General features: G+C 48.9%; 1 protein-coding gene across 2 annotated transcripts in view; it reads right to left on the bottom strand.

The window, feature by feature from the left end:
• Nucleotides 1-14,921, bottom strand: part of Zbtb7c (zinc finger and BTB domain containing 7C) — a 256,160-nt gene that overhangs the window by 78,296 nt on the left and 162,943 nt on the right. The window contains exon 1 of one of the 2 annotated variants that reach the window (XM_036205281.1): nucleotides 9,085-9,370. The exons of the other annotated variant lie outside the window; for it this stretch is intronic. Within the exon in view, the coding sequence (XP_036061174.1) occupies nucleotides 9,085-9,212 (128 nt within the window). The 5' untranslated portion in view covers nucleotides 9,213-9,370. Of the gene's footprint in view, nucleotides 1-9,084; nucleotides 9,371-14,921 lie in introns of those variants that run through there. 2 annotated transcript variants of the gene reach the window in all.

The following is a 14,921-nucleotide window of genomic DNA, read 5'->3' as shown; positions in this document are numbered from 1 at the left end:
TAAAACAAAATGTCTAGAAATAAACCTAAGGAGATGAAAATCCTTTACAATTAAAACTGAAAGACAATAAAGGATGAAAGTGGAAGAAGACACTGTTGTGTGACAGAATTAATGTGGTTAAAAAAAAGTAGCTGTATAATCAAATATACAGATTCAATACAATCCCCATGGATATTCCAATAACATTCTTCATCAAATTAGAGAAAAATTCTAAAACACCTATGAAAATGCAACACACCCTAGATAGCAACAGCCATCCTACACAGAGAGGACCATGTTTCCAACTTCCAATGTCAAATTTCAATGTATACCACAGAGCCCCAAGGACAGAGGGAGCATGATTCCAACACAAAAGTAGACATGTAGCCAGTGGACGAGGATTGAGAAATAAGCCTACCCAGCTCCAGCCACCAAACTTTTGATAACTGTATCAAAGATATACATCAGATAAAAAGCCTCTTCAACAAAGAGGGTGGGGAACACTGACATCCACAAGCAAAAGGTAGAAAAATATACCTCACCCTACACAAAAAATCAGCTCAGAATTAATCAATGACTTAATATAAGGTCTGAAATACTGACACTGCTAAAGGGACCACGTTAAGATATAGGTGTAGGCAGAAAAGGACACTGGTACTGGAGGAAGGAACACCAAGAACTGATAGATGGTAGTACTGTAGTTAAACAGTCTCTAGACAGCAAATAACACCTGAGTGAAGAGACAGCTGGAAAAATGGGAGAAAAGTCCTTGCCAATTCAACTTTAATATATAGAATAGATAAAGAACTGGGGAAAAAACTGACCATCACCAAATCTTCTAATCACTAAATGGGCTAATATGTTGATCAGACAGTTCTCAAAAGAGGGAACATAAATGGGGGCTGGTGACATGGCTCAGTGGGGAAAGGTGCTTGGTGCCAAGCCTGATGACCTGAGTTCAATTCCTGGGATCCATGTGGTAGAAAGAGAGAACTGACTCTTACAAATTGTCCCTTGGCCCCACACATGAACTATACAGTACACACACACACACACACACACACACACACACACACACACACACATCAAAAATGTAGTAAGTGAGGGCTTCTGAAAGTTAGTGGGAAATATATATATAATTTTTTTTTTTCCCCGAGATAGGATTTCTCTGTGTAACAGCCCTGGCTGTCCTGGAACTTGCCTTGTAGACCAGGCTAGCAACTCACAGAGATGCACCTGCCTCTGCCTCCTGAGTACTGGAATTAAAGGTATGCGCCATCACCACCCGGCTGGGAATTATATTTTAAGAAGCATAAATGACCAATACATATTTTTAAAAGTGTTCAACATCCTAGCCATTAGGAAACACACATTTAAACTATTTGAAGATTATACCCCTCCCCCACCCCCAGTCTAATGTCTAAGATCCAGGAAACAAATAACAACCATGAACGATGTCTAGGCACTGCTGATGGGAGTGTCAACTGGTCCAGCTACTATGGAGATCAGCTAAAAATAGCACAGCCATACAACCCAGCTATACCACCCTGCGTTTTGTACCAGGGGAACTTAGCGCAGAGATGTTTGCACATCAGTGTTTACTGCGCAATTATGCAGAGGGGCTAACACATTGCAACAGGCAGAGGCTCTTTTTGAGCAATCTGCCTAGGGCCAAGCCACAGTGAGGAAGGGTGGGGAGCAGAGCTCGAAGACAGGTTTACAGGCAGAGCTGCCTTCCCTGCGCCGGGAATTCAGGTCTCCCTGGCTCTCATGCATCTAAGTCAGGGATGTCTAAAATCAGTCTCAGGATGGCCCTCGGCTTAAAATGTGCTGGTACATTATCCGAGGGCAGAAACTGAGCTTTGGTTGATTTGCTATTCATAGGACAGGGTTGGGAAATGGTTGAGGAATGAATGAACGGCGCTCTAGGCTGCTATCAGATTTATTAGTAAAATAAGGCAGGGAAAGTTCTGAGGCTTTCCAAGGAAGTGGGTAGGATTTCACGGGGGGAGGGGACAGAGCAGAAAGTGGCACCAAGTCCAATTCTGTCATACCCCAGATGTTTTCACCCCCTCCCCTCCCCCAGACCAGCCAGAGCAGCTACAGTAGACAATCTGGGCATCTGGTCCCTGTCCTCAGAGAGCGTGACTCTGAGCACGTAAGTTCCATTTCGTAACTCCTGCTCCAAGAATTTGGAACAATTATCGTCTGAGAACGTGACACCTGGAATGGTCGAAGCTAAACGTCAGAGGCTTCTTTCCATTCAAGGACCCTGAGTTGCTCAAAGTGGCAGAAACTCCTTTCAGGAATTAAATGTTGTACTGGGCCAGGCTTGCCCTGAACTGCTCTACTTGAGTCAGCTGTGTGGATCTGGAGAAAGAAGAGCCTAATCTACATTGAAGTGGAGGGGGCCAAGGTAGGGAGAGACTGTGGGTTCTTAAACTTCGTCACCATCACCTGCAGCCTGGCTGCCACTGGTTCTTCATTGGTTCTCTTTCTCAGGCCTTGAGATGAGAACAATGCATGCTCAAGTCTGGGGGCTGGGGAACCACGCGCTGGTTTGAAGGTACAAAGCCTGCTCCAGCTTATTCTTGGGCCACACTAGTCAAATTCTAACATAGTGACTCCCCCAGGGAGCTACTGGAATCCCCTTCTAGTGCTGAGGTTTGGCTCACAAAGCCACAGAATGTCTAACAACCTGCACTCGGCATGCTTGGATGAAAGGCAGGTTTTTGCAATCTTTGGTAGTATTCAAGTAAAGTGAGTCCCCCTATACCACAGGTCCCAGTAACTTCTGTTGCAAGAGTGTTAGTCTTTCCATAATCCTAGCAATTGCAAAAATTATATCAATGCAGACCTTAGATGCCACTGACAACAGAGCACCTAGCCACACAGAAATTACAGAATTGTTACATAGAAATTGAGAGGGGAAACTTGGTATGAGTTCAGATAAGTAGGACTTCCCAGAGGGCAAATGGTTCTCATGATAACTATGGCGAATGTGACTGAGCTCACTCCAGACTTAAGGATATTGCTTCCTTAGACAAAGAAACCCTTAGTAAATAGGATGGCCTCCAGGAATGGAGGGAAGCACCCATCTATGATCCCAAGACTCAGGAGGTTGAGGAAAGAGTCCAAGGCCAGCCTGTGCTATATAGCACCACTCTCCCCATCTCAGAAAACAAAGCAAGATGGAACAGAGGAAATAGGAAGACTAGTTGAACAATATTATACAGCAGTATTGACGAGGTTGTGGAGAAACAGAAGCCTTTTTACACTGCTAATAGCAATGTGCAATACTACAGCCATGACAAACAGCCCAGAAGTTTCCCAATACTTAAACAGGGTTGTTATGTGACCAGAAATCCCACTTCTAGAAATATACCCAAGAGAATGAAACCGAGGGCCACACAAAAGCTCATACACCGATGATCACAGAAGTTTTCTTTATAAGAACATGAAAACAATCCAAATATCCTTCAGCTGGAGAGAAGACAAACAAAATGTGATAGATCCCTGGCAGAAATACCATTTGACAATGAAAAAGATATCAAGTTTTGAGGCACGCTCCCAAGTAGATGCCTCTGAAGAGCATTGAATGAACTAAAGAAATCACAAAAGATCACATATGATATCATTCCATCTATAATAATGTCCAGAACAAATAAGTCTAGAGAAACAGAGGATAGACTACTCACATGAAGTGGGCAGTGACTGCTAATGGGTACAGCACTTCTTTTTGGTGTGATAAAAATACTCTAAAGTTGATTATAGTAATAGTTGCATGACCCCTTTTATAAAGAAGTGATGTGTATACCTTACATGAATAAAGTGTATGTATGTGAACTACAATTTAATGAAATTACTATTCAAAAAACAAAAGCACATCTGTAATCCTGGTATTTCAAAGCTGAGACAGGAGGATTAGGAGTTCAAGGACATCCTCAGCTATGTAGGGAAGTTGAGACAAGCGTGGGCTACATGAGTCTCTGTCTCAACACCAAAAACAAACGTGCTGAAAGATGGCTCAGCAGTTAAGAATACTTGTTGCTCTGACAGAGGACTCAGGTTTGGTTCCCAGGACTCACATGGTGGTTCATAACCATCCATAACTCCAGCTCTAGGGGATCTGATGACTTCTTCTGTATAGGCAAAACAGTCGTACACATAAAAATAAAATAGATGAATGTTTAAAAACCAGACAAACCCGTCCACAATTCAGCCCCCAAATCTAAAACAAAACAATCCTCTAGACAAATTCTTGTTTCCATTCTGCCTTCTAAAGGTGGCCTCTGCTACGCTTCTCTCATGTCAAAGGAAGGCAAGCATTCACAGGAGCTGGGCCCACTGTCCCTTCTGCTGCAGCCTGCACTAGCAACTTCACAGAGACCACTGGGGTAACTGGGTATCTCTAGATCACTGAGTAGAATTCTCTGTCAGAAACCCAGCATGATGGTTCATCAGGAGAGGGTTTCCTGACAGCCTGATAGCCTGAGGTTCATCCCAGAAACCTGCATGGTAGAAGGGGAGAATTGACTCCCCAGGTTGTCATCTTACCAACACGTGTGCTCTCCAACATATATATCTGTATCCCCCCTCATGAACACACACACACACGCACGCACACACGCACGCATGCACGCACGCACGCACATACACACACATACTAAAATAAAAAACAATGTAAAAGAATGGAGAAGCTCCATAGACAAAAATCAGTGGGAGTCATACATGTGTAACTTCCTACACATGTGTAGCAGCACAGACACTGCTGAAGGTCAAGGCAAGTCACATGATAGCTCTGGGAGGGTCATGTGTTTGGCTGCATTTAGTTTGTATGTAACTTGGAAAAGCCCACAGAGATCGCACACCTTCTTAAGCTACTTTTCCGGTTTGGAATCTCAGAGTTGTTCTACACTAATTGTTCTGTGGCTGGATTGCTTATTGACTACTGGATTACTGTTTGTCCCCAGGCTCCTGTCCTAGGACCAGCAGGCTGTGCTGGGCAGGCTTCCCTGTGCCCTGCTCCCTGAGTATCCCTGTCACATGAGGGTAGGATAGAAAGGTGATCCCAGCTGGATCCGCACCAGGCCCAGGACCTTCCAAATGGAGCAAAAACAAAGGCCACCAGAATCCCTCCTTGTCTAAAGCCAGGATCAAGCCCCACAGAGGGATACAGAAATCATGCTTCAATCCCCAATGTCATCCACAAGGATCATTTCTCTCTTCAAAGGAATTACTGATTGCACTCCATCCTAATACATCAGGGTCGATCCGTATTCAGATTTATTAAGTAATGACAGGTAGGATGTATGGTATCAAAGGCTGGTTTCATCACTCCATCCTCCAAGCTGTTATTTTTTCCTCTTTTCTTCGGTTTTCTTTTTTGCCTAGTCATGAGAAGTCTAGCAAGTTAAAAACCAAAACAAAAGCTAACGCTCACACACACACACACACACACACACACACACACACACACACACGCGCGCAGAGCCCTTCGTGGAAGTTGCTATGTGGTGGCTTCAGAAAGGAAAACATCTCTCTGACTAATACGAAGGAGACTCCAAATTGCTCTTGGCAACAATCTCTCAACCAGCTCCCTCCCTCTATTCATCTCCTCAGTTCCCAGCCAAAGGAAAACAAACTGAACAGCCCTCTCTCTGGCCCAACCTGTGGGGCTGCACCGCTGAGCAGGGCTGAGCCAACAAACATCCCTGTGCAATTATACACCTGTGTAATTGCTGTAAACACAGGACAGCCAGCCGGCGCTCATCAAGTCGACCACCATCTCGGTACTAGGAAGAAAATGCCTATATTCTGACTGTGGGATATCAAAACAGAATGCAATCTGATCCAGTAACCTCAAGCTCAGATTTTTTTTTTCCCCTTCAGGAAAAAGAAGAAGAAAGAAAAAAAAAAAACAGCTATCATCCTGGCTAGAGTACTGTGAATTCCACAGAGGCAAGAGCCTAGAGCGTCACCCAGCCAGGCAGGAGTGATGATTGATATCTATCAGCTTGTGGTCCTCCCAGAAGTGACAGCTAACGTTTGAGGTAGTTATCATGCCATTTGAGATGGAAGGAGAGTCAACAGACCAGATCCTGAAACATGTATGGCTTCTGTGTCTTCCATGGGACATCATTCTATTAGGACAGATATGTCCGGTCAGCTAACAAAGAGGGCAGAGTGTCGGGCAATACAGTTGATACAGTGATCTTTTCGGTGGAGCCCTTAAACCTCCAGGGTAGGCTAGCATAAGCTACCAAGTCCTGTGATGGTGGGCACGCTCGTGTCTTATGGTAAGGTCAAGGTCTTAGAACGGCATGTGAGCCCTGAGAGCATGGGATATACCATCCTGGCTACTGCGGAATGTGACTGGTACATCAGGAGTGTTCTTAGCCAGCCTGGCGCTGCTCCAGAGAGCGAGGCCAGTCCTCTCAGAAGTTGGACAGGGCTGCTTCTCCTGTGTCAAAACTACAGGCTCGATTCAGAACCCACGACTTTAAGCCTGAAACCAGCAAACAGCCAAGGCTCAGTCATCTTGCTGGGCATTCAGGACAGTGCTGATCATGCTTGTGTGCACTCTTTGGGCCAGAGACAAGTACCTGTGACTGCTGTATGGGGACAGTTGTGAGTCCGGCGCCTATTACCACCTTCCTCCCTGCCTTCTCCCATTTCTCCTTTTCACTCAGGCCTCCCATGACATCTTCCCACCCCCGGCCTTACTTAGTCAGCCAATTCCCAGTGAGAGCCCGGCATTCCTGTTACAACTCCCACTGACAGAGGTCAGGGTCTGGCTGATTTCATTTACTGAGGGCAGCTCAGAATTTATCATAGTGCCCAGAGCCATACAGCACACAGTACAATAGCTATTGAATTGGTCTGACTGGAAAAGGAACATAGTTTTCAAAAAAATAAATTAATTCTATCTGTAACATTTACATACTATTTTATGTTGTTCTGTAACTGAAACAATCTCCTCAATTATGACCTAAGAGTCTAAAAGATGGAGGGTATGATGGGTAGCTCTGAATTCAGGCTCATGGACAGCTAGGTTACTTAACGCTTGTGAGCCTGACTTAGTTCCCTCATCTGCGAAGTGGGTCTGATGATTCTGATCCAGTGGGGCTGAACTGAATTGTCCACAAGACAGAGTGTGAACGAGCGCTCTCTGGCACAGTGTGTCTCTCTGAGCTCCACCTCTTCCCTTGGCCTCCAGTCTCTGCTTTATCTTCAACACTGAACCTGACCAGGCAGGCCAAGGCTCCTGCTCTGGCAACCCGCAGGCCTGGGCTGTCTAGGTCTTCCTACTTAGAGTCCCTGGCCCCGTGTCCTCTGCTTTCTGAAATCTTTCCCGAAGTCCTCTGGCAGTCAGTGAAGAGCCTTTCCTCCTCTGGGTTTCACGTAGAGTGACACAAGGTCTCATCCTATGCCATGGAGGGGGGGATGGGAGAATCCAACTCCAGAACTCCGTGTCTCTCTCAGCAGGGCTCCACAATGTCTTAGTCTACCACTTATACCAAATGTGCCACCTCCATGGCGGGGAGGGTGGTGTCTCTAGGACCTGGTTGGTACAGATGCCCACTGTTCTGAGTAAGGGGCTCTGGACTCCTCTGCCGTCTCCAGTGTGATTTTGGAGGACCTCTCCCATCCTTCTCACCTGTAAAATGGAGTGGATGGGGGTGGTGGTGGTTTGGGGGAGCTTGGGGAACAGCACCATAGGAATGCCATACCAATCAGAGAGAAACAGCTTTTTGGAAGAGTGGCTTTAAGGGGTCACAGTGGGCTTTAAGGGGTCACGGTGGCAGTACCCAGGCTGCTTTTAATTCCTGGGACTCCACCCAGAGGGGGCTCTTGCGAACTTAGTGAAAACGGGTAGGAGCGGAGCTAAACCTTGAACCTCTGCAAGTTCACCCCTATCCCTCATGCATCCCCACAACACATCCACTCCCATCCTCCAGACCCTTCCAAAAGCCTATGGAGTCTGGAGAAAACTGCCACACTGCTTCGATCACTTCCTTTACATTCTAAAATCCCGCACTTAAGGAGGTTGGAAGTGGCATCACCCCAGCCAGCACCGGAACTGCACAGAGCCAGGACCAGCTGCTCCACCAAGAGGGCAGCTGCCCCTTGCCTGTCTGTGCGCCAGGCAGCCACAGGCCGGGGTGGTAGAAGCCAGGGTGAGAGTCTGCCGCCTGGGAATCCTCACCACGAGGCATGAAAACTACAGGACCTGCTCTGAGAAGCTCCAAGCAGGGCTGGGCTGGATGGTGGGCCACTCTTTCTTGCATCCCGCCTCAGTCCCTGGGGACCCAGGTATTGCAAGGACGACAGAAGTGGGAAAGATGCGGGGGGGGGGGGGGGGGGCAGGGGGCGGGCGGGACGACTTGTGAGTAGGTTTCCCTGCACTCACTCCTGGTTGCCACACCGCCAGAGCTGCAAGACCCCAGCTTGACTCACTAGACCAGAGAGTTTTCACCATCTGCCCACTCAGGATGGAGGGCAGGGAGGTTCCTCCTCTCCTTCAGCTCCAGATTCAAGCTCCAGGACCGTGATAGCACTTCCTTCGCTATGCTTAAGGACGTCTTATTTTTCTGATCACGTCTGGGGACCAAGAGTTCTGCCAAATTGCCACGGTTTTGTTCCTTAAGTTTTGCATCTGAGAGTCGGACAGACCAACTCGCTCCCCCCCCCCCCTCCACACACACACCCTGGACGCGGGTGTGCAGTTTAAACTGGTCTTATTTGCAACCGCCTTTAGCGGTCTCTAAGGAGGCTGCCCGGAAGGGAGGCCACGGTTGGTGCCGCAGAGTTCCCCAGGTTCTGTCCCAGGTTGGGGCCTCACACCTCCGCACCCTCATCCAGCAAGGCTAGGGTGAGAAACCGACTCAGCCGCCGCGCCTGCCAGCAGCGGCAGGAGCCTCTCCGTGCCCGGAGGCGCCTCCCGGGCTACCGGGTCCCTGCCGAGCCAGGCGCCTGCCGAGCCCCCCCCCCCCCCCCCCCCCGGGCTCTCCGCCGGGCTCCCTCACACCTTCTCCCCGCGGCCCCTGCGCCCCGGAGCCCGGATCACATCCCCATCCCCGGCCAAGGCCTCCGCAGACCCACCTGGCCACCCTGGGGAAGTCGAGGTCGTGCCCGGGGCCGTGTCCTGAGCTCCACCAGGGTCCGAGGCTGGGAAGTCCACGCGGCAGCGCTGCTCCGGGAGCCTGCGGCTGCCGGGCAGAGGTTGTCATTGATTTGCGCTGGGCGAGTTAAGCCATTCCAGGAGTGGTTTGGAGCGAGCACTCCTACCCCTCCCTCCAACCAGAAGTATTTGGCAGCCGGCCCCTTTCGTCCACCTGTACTGTTAAACGCGGGACAAGGACCAATTGCTCCCGTGGCTTTTTCTGTATTTCTTTAGAATACGTAAATCAACCCTTCAGGGAAGGTGAAACAGAAGGAAATGAAAGCCAGGGAGTTTTTCTTTCCTCCTCTCTTCTCCCGGGTCCAACCCCCCCTCCTTTTCTCTAATATTTCACAAAAGCCTTACCACTTATCTCCAGGCAAGGGAGGCATTTTATTATTATTGTTTTATTCAATTCTCTGTGTCTGTGTTTTATTTTTAGAGGCAATTTTGTTTCCATTTGCCTGAAACCTGAGCCCAATAAAATTACTAGAATTATATGTTTTATCCTTAAAGGGTCGTGATTGTAACTTAACCAAATCAAACACTGTATAGCAATCACTCAAACCACAAAAAACGTATGGGGGGGTGTGTGTGCCAGTGGTAAGCATAGAACTGCAGATCCTAGGAGGTCGTGGGGTCTGGCCTGGGTGGGGTCATGAGGCCTAAGGAAGGAGCACCCACTACCTCCTTTCCCCATCAACAAACACTCACTTCACAGTCTGACTCAATGCCATCCCACTTGGGGTGGGCCAGCCACCATCACAGAGGTGTGGCCCAGCACCCTCTCCCCAGCCTGCCACACCACACCCTTTTTGCAAACTGCCATCTGGGAGGCTCTGGCTGGCTGACTCCTGAGGGCTCCTTCCTCTGGAGCTGTCTAGTCACCTGGGGGAAATGGCTATTAACTCTTGAACAGCTGGCTGTTCTTGGGAATGGGGGAGGAGCCAGGGAGGGAGTCTTTGTTGAACAGATGTGTGAACCACAGGAGACCCTGGGATGCTTGGCCTTTCATGTCACTCTTCCACAGGCAGGCCAGAAGCCCTCTCATGTCCAGCAGCCAAGGGACAGTAACCCACAAAGAATTAGCACTGGTACCGTGAGCTGAAGAGCAGCACCCCCTCCCCAGAAGATGGTCCCACTAAAATAGGACTGTCATCAGGTCACTCCTGCCTGAAATCCACGTTAAATTCATGTCTTCTTGGAGTGTGTCCTGTGCAGAACCCATCCAGGCAGGCATATAGAAAGGGTCTCTCTGTAGTTCTGATAAAAGCCAGAGTGCTCGGGACACACGGGTTCCCAAATAGCCTGGAATGAACTTGCTAGCTTCTCCAAGCATTAGCAGAAGAACCCAGAGGCGCTGTGAGGGAGGGGGCTAGAGCAGAATGAGGAATTGGGTGCTGAGGGGACGAAGGGGCACATCATCCGAGCAGGTAGCTAGTCTCAACTACGAGATCAAATGAGTCTATCGTCATCAAAACAACACACTCCCAGAAGAAAACCAAAGAATGACACGTTTGCCCACATAGTCACTGGTTACATAAATAAATAACCAGGGGAACTGTGCTCCATTCCCAGACATGGGCAGGTAAATGGGCCAAAACAAGATCCCGATGGAGCTGGTACCCATCCAGAAATGCTTGTTGTATATGTACCCAAGGAATTCGCCTCAGCAGCAGTAGACAGGACAGTGCAATGGGGTGCAGTGGGGGCACTCTTGGGCAGATAGATATCTTGGGCAGATAAAGCACCTGGTGGGGGATGGGAAAGTGTGGGGCAAAGTGCATAAGACATCATCCCCTGAGGAACAGGGTGTGACTTCTACAGAGTGCCAAGGGACCATGGCGACAAGAAGACAGGCCTATGCGCACAGGCAGGCCAGAAGTTTATGCAGCTGTGAGAAGGAGGCTATGTAGGAGGAGAGTTGGGGAGTGAAGCCTGGAGGTGGAGTCCTGGGCAAGCAGACAGCTGGCCTGGCTCAGAGGGTCCTCTTAGTAGGTCAAACAGCAGATGGGGGGTCTATGGGGTAAAGCCAGTTCATGGATACAGCTTCAGTGCAGGGTAGGGCCTGCTTTCTGGAGAAGAGAGGGGGAGGTTTGGAGCATTTTTTTTCCCAAAGCCAGATGAAGCAGGGGTATGCAAGGAGGGTGTGGGCAAGGGGATACAGGAGGGCTGACATGGGGAGGGATAGAAGAGGGAAAATGACCGGCCCAGCCTGTCCCAAGCAGCCCTTCCTCACAGGATTCCAGCCAGCTCTGAAAGGAGTGTCTGGGTGGTGCCAGGGCCACTGAATTTACAGCCAAGAGCCAGGAGGAGAGCTGGCCAATGTCCAGTCTACCCGCTGGGTCCTGTAGTGGACGGTCGGTGTCATGCCTCCCTCCCTCTTAATCACTGTGTGCGCCCTGCTGGGACACTCCCTTTGGAATAGCTTTGGGCAAAAAAAGGGGGTGGGGGAACACCACTCCTTTAGCCTTACTCTTTGCCAGCTGCCTCCTGGGAACAGGAACATAAATAAAGGCAAGTCAGAGAGAGCTGGTAGGCAGAGGGGCATAGGGAGGCTCCCAAACCACCCACGGAAGGGGCTCTGGGCAGGGCAGACTAGACCTATGATTGCCCATTTCCTTCTAGGCTTGTCCCTTCCTCCTTCAGGCTCTCCATGGTCCCCTCCCTCTTACTCACTCAGCTCTTCTGTTCTCTCCCTCCTGCCCTCCATCAGCTAGCCCCATGACCCTTGACTCCTGTCCCATCATCCCAGGTCAGGTTAGCCAAAGCGCCAGCAAGCAGGCTGGATTCACAGACATGCTGATTCTTGCTGGCCCTCAATTCATCTCTCTTCACAATACAGTGACATAAGGGCTCCTTCCTACCTCAGTCACAGGCATGGCTTGGGACATGTAGACGTCCCGCAATCAAGTGAGCTACTGTCCTGATAGGAACCCCAGGCAGGGCCTGGTTGTCACCATGATGTGGTAACATAGACAGCTGCTATGTGTGGGCCACACAGGAGCACAGTGTCCATATGTGCAGACATAGGAGCAAGACACATACCTGAGCTGGGCCCATGGTGAAGCAACAGAGCATTTGTCAAGGGTCTACTCCCTCATTCAGTCTTCACATCAATCCACCAGGCATTCCTATTGCTTTGCCATCATATTGACGAGGAAACTGGGGCCCCACAAGGTCTTAGAACTTGCTCAAGGTCACACTGCATGATACATAATGAAACGGGTCACCACACCTTGGTCTTCAAGGCTCTGGTGCCCAAAGGGCTGCCCTGGAGTTCAAGTCTTTGATCTTTGTCTAGATATATTGTTTGTTTTCTGTAGAACTGGGCTTGGCCCATGCATGCCTCAGTTTCTCCACCTGCTGAACATGAGGACAATGTCTCTTACTGACCCCAGAGGGTATTATTAGACAGAAGGGTTAGACTTGGCTGTAGCTCTGGAGAATGCTCTTGTCACAGGGAACTGGTGTCACTCAAGCTGGGGAAAGTCAACTTTGCTGTCTCTTCCTTCGTGGCCCCTGCTTTGCCTATAGTCAATCACCCACCAGCTAGTCCATTTCCATAACAGATTGCAAATGTCTTCCATTACCCCTTTGCATGCCCAGTGTCCCCCGCCAACCCTCACATTGACTTCTGTAGACACATTTTAGCCTATCTCTCTGAACCATCCCTGCCTTGCTCCTTAGCCCCATGCCACATGACTGTCCACAGAATCTGATTGAAATGTGAATCCAGTCCTGGGCTGTCAATAGCAGAATGTTTGTCTCATATGTATGAGGTTCCAGGTTCAGTCACTAGCACTATTTTAAAAAATCAGCTCATGTACAGGACACTTGCATTCCTCTCTGGGCTGTGTATGAAGCCCGCAAGGCACTTTGAAATCCCAGCTGCTCTCTCCAAACCACCGCCCTGCTGCCCCATACTCCTGTCATAGGCAGGCAAGTCACATTCCCTTTCCTTGGCTTTCATTTCTTAACCTGAAATGCTTTCCTCCACCTCAGGTCTCACAGAAATGTCACCCCCTCAAACAGGGCTTTCCAGACCACACAGCTAAACCCCTGTCCCCTGTCCAAAGCCTTTGATCAAACCATCATGTCACTGATATACTTTATTTTACGGGATGCTTCAGCTGACTGCATTCTTTTACCATCCCTCCTTTAGAACGGATGTTCCCTGAGGTCCAGGACCTGGTATCTTTCAGGCCTGGCATGTGGTCGGCACGGGATTGCTGTGTGTGACAGCTGCTGTTTAAGAAAACTCATCGCCTGGGAAGCACAGCTCTGGATCTGATCTGGCTTTTGCCATGGGTGAGCTGTGTGCCGCTGAGGATGCTCTGCACCCTTGGTGATAGCATGTGCCTCTCCAGGTCCTCAGCCTCACCCTCTGTAAATAAGGACCCCAGATGTGATGCTGAGTGTGATGCTTCTGACACAGATGTTCCACATCCAGACTTACTCATCCTGAGAGAACTAGTGGAAGGGGATGATGAACATGAAGTATCCTGGCTACAGTGCTCTGGGTCTGGCTGTGGCAGGGCCTGACTTCTCTTTGTTTAGACCCTGGACTTTTTGTCCAAGGCAATTTGAAGGGACTGAAGGACTGAAAAGCATTATCATATCCCTGATACAGGACTTAGTGATTGTCTGCAATGCTAGCCTACCCCCACTGCTGACAAGCCACTCACGCTGGGAAACTGAGCTCCTCTGGAGATAGACGCAGCATGATGATTGCCTTCCCAATCACCATTTGCTCCCAGTACACTGGCTTTGAGGGTCCAGATTTATGGTGTTGACAACTGGAATACACACAGACAGAATATGTTCACTTTAGCTTCTCAGTAGTGTTCTACACCTGCTATCTTTATTATTGTTATTGTTGTTGTTACTATTATTATTTGGTAGTGCCAGAGATCAAATCTAAGGGCGCTCTGCATTCTAGACAACTGGTCTACCACCGAGTCACATCCTCAGTCCTTTTTTGGGCTTTTCCAACAGTCTTTGACAATAGTCCTAAAAGGACCTGCATCCCTTTGCAGATGAGGAAACCAAGGTCCAGATTAAAAAGTGAATGGCAGAAAAAGGAGCCTATCGGCAACAAGAAGGAAAACTTGAAGTGAGATTGAGATTCGGAGCCTATTAAAAATGTATATGGCGTTTTTCCATGTTAGAGAAAAGTTAAGGAACTGAAGCAAGGTCACCCAAAATGAGAGAGGTGGATATCTGCGGCAGCATGAGCAGCTGGCCTCCCTTCTTCCTCTCTTACGAACAGTCTGCACTTGACAACAGCCCACCTTGAACTTGTCAGGAGCACAACTATTTAACCAAAGTTTGAGGAAAACAGAAGCCCAGGAGTAGGAGTAATAGGGTGATTATGTCCCTTCCCACAAAGATCCACCCAGACGTCCCTACTAGCCTTTCTCTTGGTAGCTTCTCAAGGGTTCTACGCTAACAAGTCAAGACTTTGACTCTGAAGCTTCGATGGTCTCTGAGGGCTCCTGTGCTATCCCTCTGATCCACAACCAGAGCTTACTCAAGTGTATTAAATGTCAACTTGAAATAAGACGCCACTGCTGTTTGTCATCAAGACCAGAGAGGAAGCCATGGACAGTTTCAGTTTTACTTCAACAGTCCTGCATGTGGCCACCCAGGGTATCAGAATCTGCCAGCTGCTGATGTACACTCTCGGGCCACTGCGTTTCAGTAGCAGACCCAGTCATTGCCAAGCTCCCCAAACTCCTTCATTCCTCCATGCACCCAGCAATTATCCAGAGAAATA

This window comes from Onychomys torridus, chromosome 13, assembly GCF_903995425.1.
Source record: "Onychomys torridus chromosome 13, mOncTor1.1, whole genome shotgun sequence".
NCBI lineage: Eukaryota > Metazoa > Chordata > Mammalia > Rodentia > Cricetidae > Onychomys > Onychomys torridus.
Note: the sequence above shows the minus strand (reverse complement) of the source record. Positions and strands in the feature narration are given on the sequence as shown.